General features: G+C 34.5%; 1 protein-coding gene across 8 annotated transcripts in view; it reads right to left on the bottom strand.

Moving 5' to 3' along the window:
• The window catches only part of CNOT4 (CCR4-NOT transcription complex subunit 4), a 134652-nt gene that overhangs the window by 28434 nt on the left and 84386 nt on the right, over positions 1-21832 (bottom strand). For all 8 annotated transcript variants that reach the window (XM_011359511.2, XM_011359514.2, XM_011359513.2 and 5 more), the window contains 3 exons: positions 5827-5884; positions 3916-4165; positions 1966-2463 (listed from right to left, as the gene is read on the bottom strand). In XM_011359511.2, the coding sequence (XP_011357813.1) occupies positions 1966-2463; positions 3916-4165; positions 5827-5884 (806 nt within the window). The remainder of the gene's footprint in view (positions 1-1965; positions 2464-3915; positions 4166-5826; positions 5885-21832) is intronic.

Below are 21832 nucleotides of genomic sequence, written 5' to 3'. Positions count from 1 at the left end.
AACTAGAGTTCTACAAAGGTATCCTCCTTCTTATCATATCAAGTCCATGCTGTTTTGCCTGGCTATCTGAGCATCCCGTCTTCTCATCCACTCTCTCTCTACAATACATGAAACACATCCTGTTACAGAAGGCAGTTCCTGCCTCTATGCCTTTATTCAGGCATTTCCATCAACATAAAAGGTCTTTCTCTTTCCCTCTGGCTCTAACCTAAATCCAAGATACCATAGTACAGATCATTTCTACGTCTTCAAAGAAGGCTCCCCAACAATTATAAGCTCCATTAATGCCTCTCAGATTCTAGTATCACAGTTACCACTTTTATAAATAATCTTAATTTTTATCTATTCAACTAAACTGTTAAGTACCTAGAAACAGTAGCCATATTTTATACTTCTTTCGTATTATCCACATGGCCTAGTTCATTGATGGGCAAATAGCAACTCAAATATTCATTGTAATTAGTTTAATAGTTTATTTTTAAATGCTTAGAATATTTAGAACTTAACTTTTAACTTTTAATGTTATAATCAATTATGAGATACACTAATAATTACAATGCCACATTTCTAAATTATCAAAACAAAATAAAACAAAACAAAGTTACACTCTAATAAGCTGTCTTGAATGGAAGAAAAAAAGGAGTACCAGTAACTGAATACTTAGTGTTTCGTAAGTGAATACCATATAGAAAAAGAGGATTGAAAAATGTCACTGGATCATATACTACCTACCATATCAAATAAACAAATACCATGAGTCCCACTGATGTGCAAACTGCTACATTAAGTGTTATCAAGATTATGTAAATTAACTTCACTGCATCAACTGTTAACTTCACTGCATCAACGGCCACAAACAATATTCTCTCGACCCACCTACTTGCCTTAAAAATGAAATTCTGTTGGTTACAAAGAGATTAGAGCCAAAGAATTTTGATAGATCTCTATAAATTCATGTATGAACCTTGCTAAAAACAAGAGAACAAACACCTTGCTGGTAACAGCACATTAGCAAAATAATGTGCCATGCCATATCTTAAGGCTATGATAATGGATAAAAATAAATTTTATGAATTAGATATAAGTGAGGGACTATTCTATTCTACTTGAGAGAAATCAGAAGGGAACAAACTCTCTTTTAACCATCATCTCTAAAGCCCAAATGAAATCAATAAAAGAAGACTATTACTAAGAATGATTGCTTTACATACAGAAGTCACTTGATCTAATGTTATATGGGACTTTAAAAAGCAAAAGTTCTGAAACCTTCAAGGGTAGCAGTACAAAACCAGAAGTATTCTGGCATCACTTATAGGAACTTAATATTTCCCCCCAAAATAAAAATGACAGACCAAAAGGGAAAATCTCTCTCCTTGAACAAATTCCTTTTTCACAGAAAGTATACCTATGCACGTATGTCTGTGAAACACTAATAACCAGAGTTCTCAAATATTAAGTACTTTATTAATATATATCACAGTTTTGATGTGTGTGTGTATATATCAGTCAAAATAAATAACTGCCAAAAGTAGTTAGAGAGTGGCTTTATCCCTCATGCTCTCACTAATTACCATCCTTAAAAAAAATTTTTTTTGAACCAGTGTACTTTTAGAATGTATAATCAGAATTTTACCATGGTGTTAAACTTTATAGCACCATAATTTCAGAGCCCATTTTTTTTCTTTTTGTATTTATAGGCCATATGCAAGATTGGTAACTATCCTATTAAGTGAAACGATTCCAAGCAGTAACTAGGTATAATACTCCACCATCCTCATAAAGCTCAATATTACAAGGCATCCACCCAATTAAAAAAATTTAGATAATAATGATGACTTCGTTTCCCCACAGAAATTTCCAAGACTAATGATAAGAATTCTATTATTCAAAAGTTCCCTCCCTACCACCCAACAACCTGAAGGCATAAATTATTCACAAATTCTCAAAGGCTATAAATGAACCTACCTGCTATAGGGATCCCTCCCAGACCTGTGTTGTGCTGTGGCGGGAGACTCAAGTCCAAGAAATTACTATTTGAGGTGGGGTTTGCTGTGTGGTTCAAGTGCATGATGCTATTGCGTGGAAAGGCCATCCAAGGATAGCGGGCTGCCTGGCCTGGAAAACTGAATGAATTATAAACCGCTCGGTGCTGCTGAAATTGAGGGAACCTCTGTGGCAAGACTGAAAAGGTACTATTGAGAGAGTTGGCATTTGTAGGTGCAGCAGGATGCAGGAATCCAGAGCCTGGACCTTTGGCGGTTGTAGTGTGTGAAGAGGAGTTCTGAAGAGATGTGGGCGAAAGGGAAGGCTGGTCTTGGACTGACAGTTCCTTTTCAATCAGGTCTGCTAAGGCTTTTCGAGTGACATCAAAAGGATCAAAACCCAAGTCATCCTCTGGTTGTTTAGAAGAACCAAAGCCAAATGCTGCTTGCCAGTCTGTAGAGGACGCTACTGGGATTGTTTCTGTTGGGGAAAAAATTAGTGATGACTTTAAAATATATACCTCACTTTTATATTTAATGGGTAGCCACACTAGTGAAAGTTAAACATCATATTCAAGATAAAGGCAAATATATATGAAATATGTGTAATTTCTTAGCACATTCAGATTATAAAATTATAAAAGAGCTTATATACTTCTAGTAATGATTTCATTCTTAAGTTACTAACTTCGAAAATTGAGTAATACAGACTGATTTTGCTAATCAAAGAAAACAAAGTATTTGAAATCCAAAATATACACTCGGCCATTCACGATTAACCCATTTCTTATTTACCCTGAAAATACTCCCTCAGCGGCACTTATGGCTGCAGCATTTACTCTGAGATAACTCACAGATTACCATCCTAACCTCACCCCCAAAGTTTGACATGAAATATCTCACTTTTATTATTATTTTCGCATCGCTCTAGTATATTGATAGTCTTTGGAAACAAATTACATCACTCTATTTACAGAATTCTGTTTTTAGTAGTGGTATTTCTATTTACAAAATATAGTAATTCTCGATCACTGAAAATGTCAAATCCTAGAAAACGTAGCATTCCTACATGTGATGTTAACATCATTCTGGAACAGTTGTTAGCCAAAGATTCATTTGATGAATCCGATTTATGTACACATTTCTGTTTATAAATAATTCCAAGAACAGTTTTTATATTTTATTTTCACACTGAAAACCAGTCAGATTTGCTTCATCCTCAAAGAGTGTGTTTATGTCAAATTAAATGAATGTATGCAGCAAGCTGTACTTTTTTTTCCTAAATGGGAAATGGGTTAAAATCCTGACTAAGTTATTTAAAAGAAATAAATAACAAACATGACAGAATTAGTAAATTTTATCTTTTTCAGTATCTTTTAAAGACAAAGTATGATTTGAAAATGTTTTATATACTGCTAAGAAAAAAATAACAACTTAAAAGTATCTATTTAATCTTTAGTTTTTCAAAAACTTGTCTGCTCGATTGACAATAGTATGTGCTATTGTCAATGTTAATTTTATGCCATCCTACACATTAATAAGAGAACTTATAATAAATAAAAATGAAAATGGCTCAAAAATGCCAAAATATAACTTTTAATATAAACTAACATCTTTTGACAGCTGGGGAAAAAAATCTTAAATTTAATTAGACACACACAAATATGATTAAAAATGTAAGCCCTTAATACTTCCTAAAAGAGGAAATGTTTTATTATAGGAAAAATGATCTAATCATTCATTTCTAGAGAAATCTGTCTGTTCACGTAATAAGTTCTAGGTCATACAACTTATCGAACCATCCAATTCCACGCAGTTTAAATGTTTACATTTTTATGAAAAAGAGAGTGGAGACGAAAGGATAAAAACACATTCAGCGAGGAAGGGGCTCATTTTGGTCTAATTATTATCACGCGCTAGTTCTGTTATATACCTGATGTGAAGAGGCTCTGTGGCTCTGGTGCTGTAGGCCAGTCACTGGATGTCTGTGGGGAACTGGGGAAAGGAGGAAGCCCACTTGGAATAGGGTTGGGATGTCGAAAGTTATCTGAGAATAACGACTGTGACTCAGTTACTGCCCCTTCAAAAGGAGACCGTGCACTGTGATTGGATGAATTGATGGGGATGACTGGGTTAGATTTTGATAAACCAGGTGGTGGTGAAGGCGTATCACTGTTAGATATCTAAATAAAACAGGAAAAGAATATTCAATATAAATTTATGCATTTTAATAAACCACAATTAAAAAGACTTGCAACAAAAGGTATTAGAATAGTGATCTTCAAGCTGGGGTACTTGAGGACTTTTTTATGAGAGCATGAATTTTCAAAAAATCCATCAACTTACATATGTACTCTTTTCTAAAAAAGACACTCTCAGTAAGCCATTCTCTTCTCCTTTTATAACCTAACTTTCTCACTTTGTGAAGAAAAGAATATTTCTCACTCTCTGGGATCTAACTATAGTATTTTGTGCCCAAGAGTGAAAACTTTCTGGGAGCCAAACAAAAATTTATTAGAAACAGGTTGATGATGAGAGAGCTACAGACTCTAATGACTGGATTCTTTTGCAAGCAAAGTGATTCCCAATACATTCGTTTTCAACAAAACGAAAAGAAGATCTAAACAGGTCATTTCCAAACACATCATAAAAATTTTTATGACAGATCTTTATGTGATTTTTAGGTATTTAATTCAGAAGGAGATTAAAGATTTGAATGACATTAATATAATACTGTTTCTTTCATTTCTTATTTATACCAACAAATCTCTCAGCACTTCCATTTAGAAAAATGAAAGCATGACTAAGATTGCTGCTGAAAATCATCTCCTTGAACCAACAGGTAATATTCATCTCTGGATACATGAAAACTAATTTAAAATGGCCCTACCTATCTCAGTAAGAGGTGAATTTCCAATATAACTGTAGTGTTTATGTTTAATAACTAATTTTTATCAAAATTTATATTTATATAAGTTGCTTTGATCAAATTAAAATACCAATATTTACAATATGCTGGACATTATATCCTTTGCAATTTTTTAACCTTATTATGAAAAAAATCTTTAATGTTAACCTAAAATACATAAGGGGACATACAGATTTTCAAATTCTTTTATGGAATTTGTGAGCCAAAATTGTGGAAAAGCAGCGTATTTTAGATCTCTAAGTTTCTCACAGAGACTCTGGGGAACAGGGCACTCTATGGAAAACAACAGAACTACATTTTTTTTTTTTTTTTTTTTTTTTACCAATGTAAGGTGTTCATTCAGAACCTTAACCAATCAAGAACTAGCAACTAGCTAAGATGATACAAAGCACACTCTAAAGATCAGGACCTCCTCACTCAGTATCATTTTGGGTGCAACTGTGAACTTAACTATTTGGTCTATTGTTTCAAATTCCACAGTCATTTGGGGGAAGGAGGAAAACTGTCGGAGGCAAGTACAGTGAGGGAAACAGAAAATTAAAGTTGATAGCAAGGGAGAAGAGGAGCACATGGCATAGAAACAACTCTTAAAATGAGAATGCAGGAAGCATGCTAGTCTGGGACTATTTTGGGCAGGGTCAAAAAGACCAATAATATCAGCAGACTGTAAGGACACTAATGTATTGCCATACAATAGTAATTTTGAGTCATCAAGAAAGGGTTAAATTAGGCTCTATATATTCTGTGGAGGAAAAGAAGGCTGATTATAATACATTTAACAAAGATGTCCACTAAAAGCATTTTAAATTGTTTAGTATTTTAAGTTATTTTTACTATCTAGAAAACTCACTTACACAGAATGCCCTGTTTGGGGAATAGCAGATAAATGGAGAGATAACAGTATCAAAATCTTACCTGCTGGGAATTATCACCATTCCCTATACTGAGAGAATCTGAAGGTTTGTCAATGGGGCTGTAAAAGGAAAAAAAAAAAAAAAAACAAATCGAATAAAATCAGAGTAAAACCATTCTTCCACAAGAAAAATAAACACCCCCAAAGCCAGAAAAAAAACAGACATCTTATCATCTTAACATTTACTGAAGCATTATGGATGTAAGACATTAAGGATACAAATAAGCATAACATAAAATCCCTACCTTCAGGCAACTTACATTCTAATGAGATTCTCCAAAAACAATACGTGAAACAATAGCTTATTGGGGGAGAAAAAAAAAAAAGCATAAAGTAGTATCCTGCTTGAAGGATACTACTTCAATTCATAGGTCAAAAGTCTAATTCATTATTTAGTTTTATGCACAGGATAAACACATTCCCCATTAAACTTGAAATAATATCCATCTTTCTAGGTGTTTGACTGGAGCATAAAGTTACTGAAATGTTCTCTACAGGTTCTTAAGAGCAACGAATTTAATACTTCAAGATCCTAATCATAACTCTAAAGACATGTGCATGTGTATACACAAACATATACACTATACAACACACATACACAATATTAATAGAAACAAACTTTAGTGCAAACTATTGACTCAAAAAAAAAAACAAAACATTAAAACTTAACTTCCATATAGAAAAAATGCAGTACCACAGTGGAGTAACACAGAATTGCTAACTTCAAGTCCATTTTAACTCCACTAACTTAAGAACAAAAGAGCTCTTTAGAAGCTACTGACAGTGTTGACACAGAAATAGCGAACCATTTCTACAACTAATTTTATTAAACCCCCCAGTACTTGAACAAAAGATAAGTATTAGTATCCAAATACAAATACCTATTTCTGATACAATACTACAGAAAAAAAAAATTAAGATCCAAATTTCTCAAAATTATTTTATTGCCTGAATATATAAACAAAGTCACCTTACCAAAAAAAAAAAAAAAAAAAAAAAAAAAAAAAAACTGTACTGGTACAATATTTAACTGCTCTAAAAAAATTTAACAAGGGCTAGTACCCAATCTGAATATCAAGTGTATCTTCTTCAGAAACACTGCCAGATACTCTAGAATCTGACACACAGTTCTGAAATTTACTTGAAGAGCATCTTCACTTCTTGTTCACAAAATATCAATTGATTCATGTTATTAAGTCAAGTGGGTAAGTACAAATAAACTTAAGATATAGCTCTGAACCAATTAAACTTAGAGATATTTGGGGAAATAAGACAAGTGCACACCAACGAATATCAGCCAGTGCCAACTATTAAATGAACTGTTTATTCAATAAAAGCTATAGGTCTTTGGAAAAGAACCCACCATAAGTGGAGCATGTAGAAGATGTCCTTAAAAAGATTTACAAATTAGGAAAAAAAGGGGGAAAGGTCCTTAAAAAAGATTTACACATTAGGAAAAAAAGGGGGAAGGTCCTTAAAAAAGATTTACACATTAGGAAAAAAAGGGGGAAAATAACAGAAATTAAAGGTAGGAATAGCAAGTGTATAGGAACCCAAAGGTTGCAGATAGAGTTAGGAGAAAGTAAAGTAGTTAATTAGGTAATATATGATTTTTACAATGTGAGGTAAGGATACAAAGATAGACCTAGAGGCCAGACACCAGATGCCAATGAAAATTTTTGAGCACAGAAATGATATAAACAAAGTAGTGTCTTAGGAAGACAAATTGGTGGTAGCATGAAGAACAGATTGGAACATAATACAGATATTAATCTGAAATAAACTTGCAATATTTTAATTTTTATATGTAAAATACATAAAATTTAGCATTTTAGCTATTTTTAAATGCAGTTCAGTGGTATTAAAACACATTCACGCTGTTGTACAACCATCACCACCATCCACGCCCATAACTTTTTATCTTGTAAAAACTGAAATTCTGTACCCACTAAACAATAACTCCCCATTTCTCCTACCCCAGCATTCACCTTTATACTTTCTGTCTCTATGATTTTGACTAAATGTCTTGTATAAGTGGAATCACAGAGTATTTGTTTTCAAGTGACTAAATTATTTCACAAATAATAATGTCCTCAAAGTTCATTTATGTTGTAATAATTGAAGGATGTCATTCCTTTTTAAGTCTGAGTAATATTCTATTGTATGTATATACCGCATTTTGCTTGTCCATTGGTCCATCCGCAGACACCTGGATTGCTTCCACATTTAAGCTATTTGAGTAATGCTGCTATACCACAGGTGTATAAATATCTTTGAGATACTGCTTTCAATTCTTTTAAGTGAATACTCAAAAGTGAAACTGATGAATCATATAGTATTTCTATTTTTAATTCTTTGAAGAACCTCCATACCATTTTCCACAGTGGCTGTACCATTTACATTCCCACCAATGATGCACAAGAGTTCCAATTTCCCCACATCCACAATGATGCACAAGAGTTCCAATTTCCCCAAATGTTTATTGACCATTTGCATATCTGCTTTGGAGAAATGTCTACTCAAGTTCTTTTCTCATTTTTGAATAGGGTTATTTCAATTTTTCTGGGTGAGTTTTAGTAGTTCTCCATATATTCTGGTTATTAATCCCTTATCAGACATGTGGCCTGTAAATATTTCCTCCCATTCTGTGGATCGCCTTTTTACTGTAGTTTCATTAAATTCACATAATTTTTAAATTTGCATGCAGCCCAATTTGTCTATTTTTTCTTTTGTTATCTGTCTCTTAGTATCATATCCAAGAATTCATTGCTAAATCTTACGTCTGGAAGCGATATAAATGTTGTGAAGTCTTAACGTTTTCTTTTAAGGTTTTCATTGCTTTAGGTCGTTGATCCACTCTGAAGTAGTTTTTGAATAACGTGGATATCACAAGTTTTGCCAGCACCATTTTTGAAAAGATTGTCCTTTCCCCATAGAGTGGTCTTGGCACCCTTGTCAAAAATCATTTGATCCTATATGTGACAGTATATTTCTAGACTCTCCATTCTACTCCATTGGTGTGTGTTTGTCTTTATGCCAATTCCACACTGTTTTGATTACTGTAGCTTTGCAGTAAGTTTTGAAATCTTAAGTGTGAGTACAACAGTTCTTGTTTTCATGAATGTTGTGCCTATATAGGGTACTCTGAGATTCCATATGGATTTTTAGGATGGATTTATCTGCAAAAACAGCAGCTGAAGTTTTGATATGGACTGCATTGAGTCTGTGGACAACTTTGGAAAGAACTGACACTATAATAATATTAAATCTTCCAATCTATGAATGTTAAGATGTGTTTTAATTTGTCTTCTTTCAGCAATCTTTCGTAGTTTTCATTGTATAAGTCTTTCACTTTCCTGGTTAATTCCTAAGTATTTTATTCTTTTTTATGCTATTATGAATAGAATTGTTATCATAATTTCCTTTTTGGATTGTTCGCTGTTCATGTATAAAAATGCAAAAGATTTCTGCATATTGACTTTGTAATCTGCTACATTGCTTAATTCATTAATTAATTCTAACATGGTTTTTCTGTGGAATGTTTAGAATTTTCTACATATAAGACCATCTCATCTGCAAACAGATACTTTTATTTATTCTTTTCTAATTTGAAAGCCCTTTCTTTTTCCTGGCTAATTGATATGGCTAAAACATTCAATATTATATTGAAAAGTAGTGAAAGTAGGCATTCTTGCTATGTTCCTTATCTCAGAAGCAAAGCTTTCAGTTTTTCACCATAAGTATGGTGTTCACTGTGGGCTTTCCACATATGGCTTTTATTATATTAAGGTAGTTTCCTTCTATTCCTAGATTGTTCTTGTCAAGAAAGGGTACTAAATTTTGTCACTTTTTTCCCTCAAATGAGATGATCATGTGGTTTTTATCATAGTTATTCAATTTATTGGTAAATTGTTCACACTATTCTTCTTATAAACTTTATTTCTGTAGAATCTGTAATGTCCCTACCTTCATTTCTGATTTTAATAATTTGAGCCTTTTCTCTTTTTCCATAGTCCATCTAGCTAATGGTTTGTCAATTTTGTTTATCTTGAAGAACCAACTTTTAGTTTCATTGATTTTTCTGTTTTTATTCTCTATTTCAAGTACTCTTTATTATCCATATTCACATAACTTTTTTTTTACAGTATCTTGTTATAATTGTGCTATTTTATGGTTATTGTTGTTAATCTCTTACTGTTCCTAATTTATAAATTAAACTTTATCAGTGCTATTTTATGGTTATTGTTAATCTTACTGTTCCTAATTTTAAACTTTATCGTAGGTATGTATGTATAGAAAAAAACATAGCATATATAGAGTTCAGAACTATCTGTGATTTCAGGTATCCACTAAGGGTCCTGGAACATATCCCCTGTGTATGTGAAAGGACTGCTATATAGCCATAAATTTTTCCCTAAGCACCACTTCTGTGTTTCCCATAAGTTTTGGTATGTTGTGTTTTCATTTTCATTTGTCTCTAAGTATTTTCTAATTTCTCTTGTGATTTCTTTGATCATTAGTTGTTTAAAGTGTTATTTAATTTTCGATTTTCTGAATTTTCCAGATTTCCATTTGTTAATGGTTTCTAATTTCATTCTGTTGTGGTTGAGAAAGATACTTGGTATGATACTCTTTAAAATCTATTGAGACTTAATTCGTGACCTAATATATGGTCTATCCTGGAAAATGCCCCATGTGCACTTAAAAAGAATGTGTATTTTGTTGTTTGGGTACAGGGTTTTATATATATGAGATATAGTTGGTTTATTGTGGTGTTTAAATCCTCTTTACTTATCTTGTTTGGTTGTTCTACCTATTATTGTGAGTAGGGTACTGAAGTCAATTATTATTGTAGAACTATTTCTTTCTTCAATTCTGTCAGTTTTTGCTTCATGTATTTTGATAGTCTGTCCTTAGGTGTATAAATGTTTATACTTATTATATCTTCTTGCTGTACTGTATCTTTTATTAATATATAATGTCCTTCTTTGTCTCTTAAAATCTTTTTTGACAAAATTTATTTTGTCTGATATTAGTATAGCCACATTTGGTCTATTTTAGTTACTACTTGCATGGACCAACTTTTTCCATCTTTTTAATTTCAACCAGTTTGGGTCTCTGAGTCTAAAATGAGTCTTTTCTAGACAGCATATAGTTGGATCATGTGCTTTTATCCATTCTGTCCATCTCTGTCTTTAGATTGAGAGTTGAATCTATTTACATTCAAAGTAATTACTGATAAGGAGTTATTTATATTATCATGCTCTTTGTTTTCTATATGTCTTATACAGCTTTTTCCTCTATTTCCTGCATTACTGTCTTCTTTTGTATTGATTTTTTGTAGTGAAATGTTTAAATTCCTTACTCATTTCCTTTTGTGTATATTCTAAGAGCTATTCTCTTTGTTATCATGGCGATTACATTTAACATTCTAAAGTTTTAACACTCTAAAGCTTTACTAACTTAATTTCAATAACATCCCAAAACTGCTCCTTTACAGATCTCTACCCCTTTTGGTTGTTGACATCACAAAATTACCTCTTTATACACTCTGTGCCAAAAACATAAACTAGTAATTCTTCTAAATGTAGTTTCTTAAATTGTGTAGAAAACAAAATTTGGAGCTAAAAACCAAAGTTAAAGTAATACAAGCTTTTATACTAATATACTGGACTTTAAGTGTACTAATCTCTTATATTACATAGGAAACAAAAAGTATAGTTAAAAACCATTGTTATAATAACAGTAGCTTTTATAACTGCCCACTTATTTACCTTTACTGAGATCTTTTCTTCTCCGTAAGGCTTCCAGTTAGACTAGTGTCCTTTCATTTCACCTTTCAGGACTCCCTTGAGCACTTCTTGCAAGGCAGGTCTAGTGGTCATGAATGCCCTCAGCTTTATCTGGGAATGTCTTAATTTTTCCCTTACTCTTTGGGAGAAGAGGGAGAAAGTTTTGCTGGATATAAGAGTACTGGTTAATATTTTTTTCCTTTTAGCACTTTAAATGTATTGCTACACTGTCTTCTGACCTCCAAATTTTTTGATAAATCTGCTTATAATTTTACTGAGGATCATTTCTATGTGTTGACTTACTTCTCTTGTTGCTGTCAACATTCTGTCCTCATCTCTGGCTTTTCAAAGTTTGATTATAATGTGTTTCAGTGTGGGTCTCTTTCAGTTCATCTAAGAGATCATTAAGCTTCTTGGGATATTTATATTCATGTCTTTCCTCAAATTTAGGAAGTTTTCAGCCATTATTTCTTCAAATAGTCACTTTGCACCATTTTCTATTCTCCTTCTGGAACTCTGAGTATATGTATGCTGGTCAACTTGATGATGTCCCACAGATCTCTTAGGCTCTATTCACTTTTCTTCAATCTCTTTTCCTTGTATCCCTCAGACTGAATAATGTCCATTTTCCTATCTTCAAGTTCTCTGGTTCTTTCTTCTGCCTGCTGCCTTTAAATCCTTTAGGGAATTTTTCAATTGTTATTGTGCTTTTCAGCTCCAGAATTTTTTTGGTTTCTTTTTAGGTTTTCTACCTCTTTATTGGTATTTCCATGCTGTTCATGCACATTTTCTTGTCTTTTTTCCACAATCTCCTTTAGCTCTTTAAGAATCGTTGAGAGGTGTTTTTAATTCTCAGTCTAGTATATCTGTCATTAGTTCTTTTTCAAGGACAATTTATGTTGAATTTTTATTTTTCTTTTGAATGGGAGATACTTTCCTGTTTCTTTGTATGCCTTGTGATTTTTTACTGAATACTGGCCATTTGAATCTAGTAAGATGGTGCCTCTGGAAATCAGATTCTCTCCGTACCCTAATTTTGCTCTGTGTGTGTGTGTGTGTGTGTGTGTGTGTGTGTGTGTGTGTGTGTGTATTTTGTTTTGTTTTCTTTTTTATTGTTGTAGGCTGTCTCTGTGCTGAAGATCAGCCCTAGGTATAAACTAAGGTCCTCTTAGGTCCTTTGTAAGCCTTTCCTAGGACATACATGGTCGCTTTCTAATTTCCTCTATATATGCAATTGTTCTTTAATGTCCTAGTCTTTAATGACTGGCTCCCCACAGGGGAAAAAGTGAATACTGAAAGGGGGGGCCCCAGTCCCATAGTCCCTTGGAAATCACTTCAACCAGAGCAGGAAGAGCTTGCAACAATGGGGGAGGTACAACAATGGGTGCCTGACTCTTTGTCCACACCTCTGTGATCAGAAGTAGTAACGAGCAGTCTGAGCAGAGATCCTCGTCATTTGGAGTACAGGGTTCTTTTTGCTGACCCTGGCTCCTTCAAGCTATGTGAAAGCTGCTCCAGATATATGTGCACAGCTGCCTACCATGCTGCTACTGTACTAAGAGCTGACTTTGACCAAAATTAACCACCATGTCTGTTCCTGGAAGTTGTAAGCCTTCAACAAACTTCTAAGTTCCAAAACAGTTATGTCAGAATGTCAGACAGATTCTGCCAGTGCAATTGTTGTCCAGGTGGAAACACAGATTCTTGGTGCTAACTACTCCACCACCTCCCCCAAACTTGCACTATTCTTATAATATGGAATAATGGATTAAAGCTGGGAAGGAGTAGTAATAGAAACAAAAAGACAAAAGATAGTACAAAGAAAAATTGTAGTGTCTTAATCTTGATTCATCTTCCTAACCACCACCATTTAAGAGTACTAAATAATAATTTTCAACATAGGTAACATAGTTGTTAATGTGAAGGGCAATATGTGAAAATATTACTGTATTCAGAATAAATCTTAAGAAGGTTTATGAATTACAACTAATTAGAATAACTTATATAATCTTGTCCAGAATGCCAGCTGCAGTTTCATAAGCACTGATTTTTTATACTTCACCTAGGAAAGTTTTATCAAAGATGCTTAATAATTTTTAGATCAGCATCATCAATCCAAAGACAGCTGCTGAAAAATTGGGATTAGGGTAAGATATTAATTAACTTCTGTCCTACTGAGTTTTAGTATATTCTTCAATTTATTTTAAGAATAACAAATTCAAAGAATAATAAATGAAAAGCTTTAAGAATAAAGATATAACTAGAAATTGCTTTATTTCTCAAGTGAGCTGTAAAAGACTATTACAGTTAAACCTGCCATTATGAGTGCAATTACCATTGTTAAAGTGAAAAAATAAAGATGGGAGAGTCTCTGAAAATGTATGTATAATCTTAATAGAAAGAAATGGCATATGTATAAATTCCAATCCCAATAAAAGTGAACTCCTTGGATCTCTAATGGCTAGGTAGAAAATAGATATCCCAAAGCTACCACTAACGGATCAGAGTTCTTACAACTACTGGCATCACGTGTCAAAATTGCTTCCTCATCAAGCTCTGTGTCTGCTTAAGCTGTGACCATATTAATAATTGTTTTGCATCCAATATCCACCCACCCATTATCATTCCAAGAAGTTTAAGAAAGAAAAACAAACTTTAATAAATACTACATTTACTAATGAAAAAAGAGACCTACTCCATGAAACACACTATTCTCTGATCAGGAACTGCCAAGCCTCAATGCTACTGGATAAAAGAAGATTGGGTACACTAAGAAAAACTGCACATGGCTTTTTTATTTAAAACAAAAAATAGACAGGCTTTCTTTTCTTGCCTCCACCGTTGCCAGATTGGCACAAAGTTTATTGGCCACTTCTGCTCAGAAAAGCCTCTTTTTGAACAGGACTGTTCTTCTAACATACCAGGCAAAAACACACATCTCAAAAGTATTGTCGGTTTGATTCCAGACCACCACAATGAAGCAAGTACCGCAATAAAGCAAGTGGCAACCTTTTTGCTGGTGGAAGGCTTTGCCTTCAATTTGTAAAAAAAAAAAAAAATTAAAAACCCACAACGCTTGTGAAGAACAATAAAGTGGAACATGATAAAATGAGGTGTGCCTATACTAGGTCTTTCATTTGCACCACAAGTTAGACTAGAAGCACATCTTAGAGCAATAGCAGTTGAGTCCTGGAATTCCCTGGAATTCTAGAACAGGCTTCAGCTTCAGTTTTGGTCCCAGGTTGGGCTCTGACATCTTTGTGATTTCACGCCTAGTGTGGGCTCCAGTCCTGGCCCCAGAGCCAGACCTGCTACAAGCAGTGGCTCTAACTCCAGGCCTAGCTCAGGCCCTGGTTTCAGCCCCAGCTCCAGCTCTAAAGACTCCAGTTCTGGTTCCAGCTTAAGCTCCAGTGGTTGTTGCAGCTCATCTACCTGTATATTAAGAGACCACAATGGGCCTATGTTTTGGGTACTTATTACATTTCTGGAAATTAACTATATCCCAGTAGTGGCACCCAAAAGCTTCATCCTAAGGAATTCGAGGTAAAATACAACAGGTTCTCCCGACTGTTGGTAGTGGTGGATTCTTTCAGTCGGTGTGAGTCACTGTAGCACCATCTTGATGTAGGGCTGCACAGAGTAGATGAGAACCTTATCTCAGAGCAGGTATTGCCCCCTGGTGCTCCACCATGCAGGTACTGCCCCCTCCTGATGCTCCACCGTGCAGGTATTACTCCCTCCTGATGATTTACTGAAGAACAGTGGGCACCAGAAATGGTCTTCAGCAGCTGGCACTCCTGGCTCTGACTCACAAAGCCCGTGACACATCCATCTTTCCATAGATCCTTCAGGTGGTCATGTAGTACCAGGTTTGGAATTTTGTCTAGCCATGTCCAGAATAGTAGCTTGCCTGAGGAGGCTCTCTTGTTTAGTGAAGGCGGCCCAGGACAAAAATGACCCGCAATCCTAGAGTTCCACCCAAACGGCTTGTCCCTAAGCTTGCTCAGCTACTCCAGGTCAAGGGCTGGGCCAACATAGGAGAACTGCCGACTGAGCGCAGGGTCCATCAAAGTCTAGGAGGGCTTGACTGGGGTGGAGTGAAAAAGAACTCCTGATTCTGGGGGTTTGAGCTGAGCAGATTGAACCAGAGAACTGAGGCCCAGGCAACCAAGGGTAGGTTCCTCTTAGAAATAATAAGCACATGGAAAGTGTCTGTTTTTAGCTCTGGCTTCAGATCCTGCTAAGCATATCTGACCACGTGACAGTACCTCTGTCACACCCAGCAGCCCGACCCAAATCACCAGAACATTGCTCCACCAGTCATGTTAGCAAAAGTCCTAAATTAAGCCCTGACTTTTCTTTGGGGGTCAAAGTTTTCTGGTTTGAAGTCAGAATGCTGAACTTCTGGAAATCTTGTAATAAAGATTCCTGTCAATGGAGACTTCTGCAGTCAGTGACTCACTGCCTTCCTGAAATCTCACCAGCAAGCAGCCCTGTCTGGACAGTAAACTTCCTTCCAGTCCTGAGGTTGAGTGGTCCAGGGGAGTTTAGGGCACGCAAGACTTGGTTCTACCATAAAGGCTTTGTGGAGCCGACGTTGTATCAACTCTGTGACATGAGCCTTTCGTAGGTCCATCTCTTTGGTCAGAGGGTCATCCGATAGCTAACCAGGTGACTCAATCTCTTCAGCTCCTTCAGCATGGATGCAGATGAAATAATAGCTTTGCTCCAGCTGTGAACCACTCCTTCAGGTGTTTCAGCCCACAATTCAAGGAGCTCCAAAGCAGGCATTTTGCTGCTAGACTTTCCACACCTCCAACTTTGGCAGTTAGGATAGTTAATGGGCCTTGCAGTGCTCTGGGACCACCCAGCATCTATTTCTCCTCTTGTCTGGTTCATTGAGAGTTTCCTGCAGAAGCTGCTGTTGTCTGGTGTGATGGGGGTCCAAAGAGAGTATTCTCACTAGGGTCTGGTCTCGTATCAGAAGCAGAAGACAATCTGCTGGTTGTTCAGTTGGCTGATGGATTTCACCAACCTGTCCATCTTAGCCCTCAATTCCAGGGTCCAGGATTCAATCTCAGGTTGCTGGCTCTCCATAGATGCTTTAAGGCCTCGTTCTCCTTGCACGACTGATCCCTCTGAGCCTGGATCAGAATTAAAGAGATTAAAGATCATCTCAGCCAATTGGGTAGGACCCTGGGGAAAGGCCTGAATGTCCTGAATTTTCACAAGTTGTGCTACAGCAATAAGCACTCAGGGTTCTGGCTATGTGAGCAGTCACACTCATAGTTCAGTTGGTCAAAGAAGTAGAAGAACAGCATGTTAGCCTTGGAATTATCATTGCCCAGTGCAGTCTCCTGGGCAGTTCTGGTCTTCAATCCAGACCACCAAGTAATGCCAAATATCCATCAGCAAAGCGCTGTTTGAGTAGAGCTGGTGCAGATGATCCTGAAATGGGCTGTCAAGATTCTGCAGCATCTCCCACTGCACTATCTGGAGTCTGAGCTTGGCTAGGAATTCAGTCCCTACTCCATTTCGTGACTCTGGTCATAGCTTCCAGTCACCAGAGGGAGCTTCAGCACAAGGGCCTTTAACCCTGCCTTTGACTTCTGCCCTTCTGACCCAACCCCCAAGTAGCAAGCTTCAGTAGGTGGCTGAACCCCGGAGCTCAAAATTCCCAGCCAGGTGCACAGACACTAGCTGCCACTCAGCCCAGGCTTTCTTAAATCAACCTCTTTTTGGAACACTACAACAACAGCTTGCATTCTGAAGTAAAAGTCTAACAGTTCATTCCATTTACAATAGGAAAGATTAACAACCATTTGCTCAGCACAAAGTAGTGGGAAGAGGCTGCCTAGCAAGGAAAAAAATCTAGAAAGGTATTGAAAAGTTGAAGCATATTAATTTGGTTCTCTTGGATTAAAGCAAAAAAAAAAAAAAAGGCAGATAATATAAATTGAACTAAATCAAAGAATAAGGGAGGCAAAAACGGGTTGACAATCATCTTTGAAAAGGCTAAGATTTGGAAGACCACTTATCCCTATAGTTCACTCAAATACTAACAATAGTCATATGCTGAGAAAGAAATCAAGATACCTAAAGATGCAGTTGATTGAAAAGCACTATATTCAAGTGAGACTAAAAGTTTTAATAGGTAGTTTGGTCTCATGACATAATCAAGATACTATTTCCAGAAGGCAAACGTGTGTGTAAATCCTTATAGATAAAAATTCCTAAACATATAATATTCTCATATAAACAGTCTAATTTTTTAAAAGTTCTAGCCCTAAATAGTTCTGAAACCAACGATGAAATTACAGATTTCTCAGGAGTAAATATTTTTCAATTAACCCAACAATTGGAATCTAGCGCTATGGAGCTTTTCAAAAAAATTATATATATATAAAATTATATATTTATGTATATATAAAATTAAAGTGTAAGGTGTATTTCCAGGCCCCATCCCTGGAGATTATAATTCAATTCATCTAAATTGAGACGATGCCTGATATCCAATGCTCACTGCACTAGAGGAAGTAAAGAGGAACAAAGTGAAAAGGCATTGATCACATCAAGCTTCCTCAAAGTCTCTGAAATTATTACATTTTAGAGCTAGAAGTAGTATTAATATCAATTTTAAATACTTTGTTTTATAAAGAAACCAAATTCGCAACTATCTGCAAACAAGCAGTCTAACATAGCTGTGTCACTATTTGATTCTTCAGATGCTGTCCAACTTTGCTGGCTTTAACTTGCCCAAAAGAGAGTGCTTAATTTGATTTCCTTTTACTTCCTTGGTAGCGATGCCAACATAGTTTCTGGGTATAGTTTCTTGGCTGCTTTCTAAAATTTGCAACATAAAACAAATAATTACACAGAAGGGTCAAAGAAAAAATCTTTTTTCTGAGGACTGGGGTGGAATAGAAAAAACATTGATAAGGTCTAGTTACTTTGTTCGTTACATTTAAAAGATAAAAAATTTCAGTGTCTGTAGTAATTTTGTTTGCATTTTGGATATAAGGCAAATTTTAATTCAGATGTTAATATTACGAATATTTCCGAATTTCAGTTTAATGTTACTATACACACAAATACATATTTACTTTGCTCCTAAGTTAAATATTCCTATATTCATTTAGAAGAATTCACTTTCATTTCTCATGCTCACCTGAGTCTTGAACTGAGACAAACTTCTGCTACCACAAAGTACATATTTAAGTTATGGACAGGTAGCCTGCCTTTGTAGAACATATTTTATTTGATACAGGCTTCAAATACACATTAATAAAGTATTACTTTGCTACTAAAATATGGCCACATCTTAAGTAACATGACAAAATTAGCCATTAACAAGGCAAGAAAAAATGCCGTAATAAACCTGGACAGAATGTAGTTTGGCAAATATGACTTTAATTGAAATTTTCTCATAACTTCCAGAATATACCTAATGTTTTGATTGATTACTAGTAAACACAAAAGCTGCCTATATCATGTACTTATGCAAAGTACAGGTGACTATGTCAAAATTTTTTCTGGTCCCAGCTGAGATTCAGTAGCACTGGCTTTGGACAAAGATAATAAATGAGTAAACTGTTTTAAATCCTCTTTTGTCTTCCTCCGACAACTTGTGGCTCTGAAGAAACTCCTGCTACTGAAATACTTATGAATGTGCTCTGACTATACTATATATAAGAGCAAAGTCAATAAAGTATTAGTAAATCTATTTATAACTGATCACAAAAAAAATTTTTTAAAAGCTAAATACTTGTTATAAATGTCGAAAAAACATTTGGTAAATTCCAATTTTCACTTCCAATCTAAAGAGAAAAGCTCAATAAATTAGAAATAACAAGGTATTTTCATACTTTGATTAAAAATACTCATCTCAAATAAAGGGTCAAAATTATATCTAACAGCCAATAAAACACTGGAGATATCCCTATAAAAGTAAAGAATAGGACATGGATGCCTGCTAGCACCAGTTTCTAACACTGTTCTTTCATTTTAAGCCTAGGGATTCTCAAACAGGAAGAAATGGTGGTGGGAGATTCAATACAACAGAAAAAAGACAAAAAAATTGTTCCTGAGAGGCAAAAACGACTTAAATAGAGAGATATACATGATAATGGCTGAGATGACTCAATTTTATATTGTATATTATATATTCTTCCAAATTTGATTTATAAATTCAAGTACTCTTTGAAATACAAATAGACTGGTCAACTAACTAGGGAAAGTTAGATCTGTATACTGCATACAAACAAGTAAATACACCAATAAAACACTGCAAACAGGTATGAATTCACTATGCATAAAAATTTCACTATTAATCAAATACAAATTAAAATGAGACAGCTTTCTTTAATCAAATTGGCAAATGTGCAGAAAAGAAAACTTAATTGGAACTAGGTACTCATCATCTTTGACTCAGCAGTTCTATGTCTAAGCACATCAAAGTTTATATGAAAATGTCCATGACGCAGTGTTATAAATAACAGCACCAAAATGAAAATGACACACACCAGCAGAAGACTGGTTTAAAAAATTTGAAATACTTGTATATAATGAACTACTAAGCATCCATAAAAGATTATATTTTCATGACATGGGAAAATATTCATATTAATGGGTATTGAGTTTTAAAAGGTAATAAACCAATATATTTTGTATTTACATACATTTATAGAAAGAAAAAGGACAACGAAATATATCATTTTCAGTAAAAATGTCTGAGTACTGAATTACATATTTAATTCGGTATAATTTTATATATTTTTCAAATTTCCTTCAATAAAAATATATCACTTTTATATTCAAGAAATAACCAATGTTATCTCAAAGAGATCATCTAAAATTTAAATTTCTGCTCTGAATTCTCTAGGGGCTATAAACCCAGAATATGACTTTAATTAGAATAACATCTTAAATGACAACAATATGTATAAATGTTAAAACCATCTGAAATAAATTTTTACTACAATAACTTCATTCTTATAAGAAGCACTAAAACCAATGAGGTTAAGTAATAGCATATGGTTCATAATAAAATAAACATACAAGGGTAGAAAAGGGTAGGTACAAAAAAAATCAACAGAAAGGGTAAAAGATTATCAACTCAGAAAGATTTGTTTTGGACTTAGCTGTTATTCTTAGCTTTGATATATACAAATTTCACAGTTTATTATACAGTAATGTTATATTTTGCTGTGGCCTCTTCTATATGTATTTATATAAATAGGTACATATGTGTGTGTATAAACAAAAAGTATTTAAATTTAAAGAATTTTTATAAATAATCTTTACTATTAGGGCGAAGAAACATAACAAGGACTTCAAAAGAATTTAAATATAAGGATATATTTTTGAAGAAACTGACAACAATCCATGCTAGTATTAGCTATATGTGAAAAATGGTCCTTAAATTATTTTAATACTAAATAGACATTAGCCTATAATATATAACACGCAGACAGTTAAAACATCACATCACTTAAAACCAATTTAACTTTGGAATAAACTTTTTAAAAAAGAAAATCAACATACCTAAATTAATTATAGATATTTACTTTAAATAAATTCATTTTATAAAAGTTAAACTTACCAAATTAAAAAAAAAAGGTCATAACACATCAAACTTACAAAGGAATATTCAGGATAGAGCACAACTCCCAAATTATTGTTTTTATTAACCAGACCATTTTCTGACAGGCTATAACCAAATACAAGATGTGAAGATCACCTTTTCAGAATGAGACTCAATATTTCAGACTTAATAAATTTGTTTAAACACCAACACAGTATAGGTCTATGCAAAAACAAGTCTCCTAAAATGAATAAGATTCTGAATGTGTGATACCCTCCTCATTCAGAGGGTATAAGACTCACTGAGAGGATATAAGACTCAGAGGTCCTGAGACTAGATGACCATGAATATTTGTGTCGTAACACACAATACTTCAATAAGTATTTTTGTTTCCCTCATTATATCAGGGGGGAAATCTCAATTAGGTGATAGAGCCTTTTAAGAACCAACATCCCTTAATTTCCTTTTCATCAACAAGGATGGTCTGCAGATCAACAGAAAGAGGGACCATCAAGGGACTCATCTGAAGCGTCACCAGGGAGCAGCAGACAACAAATACTCAGACCCGGAAATCTGACTCAACATTTCCTATACAGTGGAACAATACTGCATAAATGGCAGACATTGTCAAGA

Source organism: Pteropus vampyrus, unplaced genomic scaffold (genome assembly GCF_000151845.1).
Source record: "Pteropus vampyrus isolate Shadow unplaced genomic scaffold, Pvam_2.0 Scaffold48, whole genome shotgun sequence".
In the NCBI taxonomy this organism is placed as follows: domain Eukaryota; kingdom Metazoa; phylum Chordata; class Mammalia; order Chiroptera; family Pteropodidae; genus Pteropus; species Pteropus vampyrus.
The sequence above is the reverse complement of the archived record's forward strand: the minus strand, read 5'-3'. Positions and strand labels throughout refer to the sequence as shown.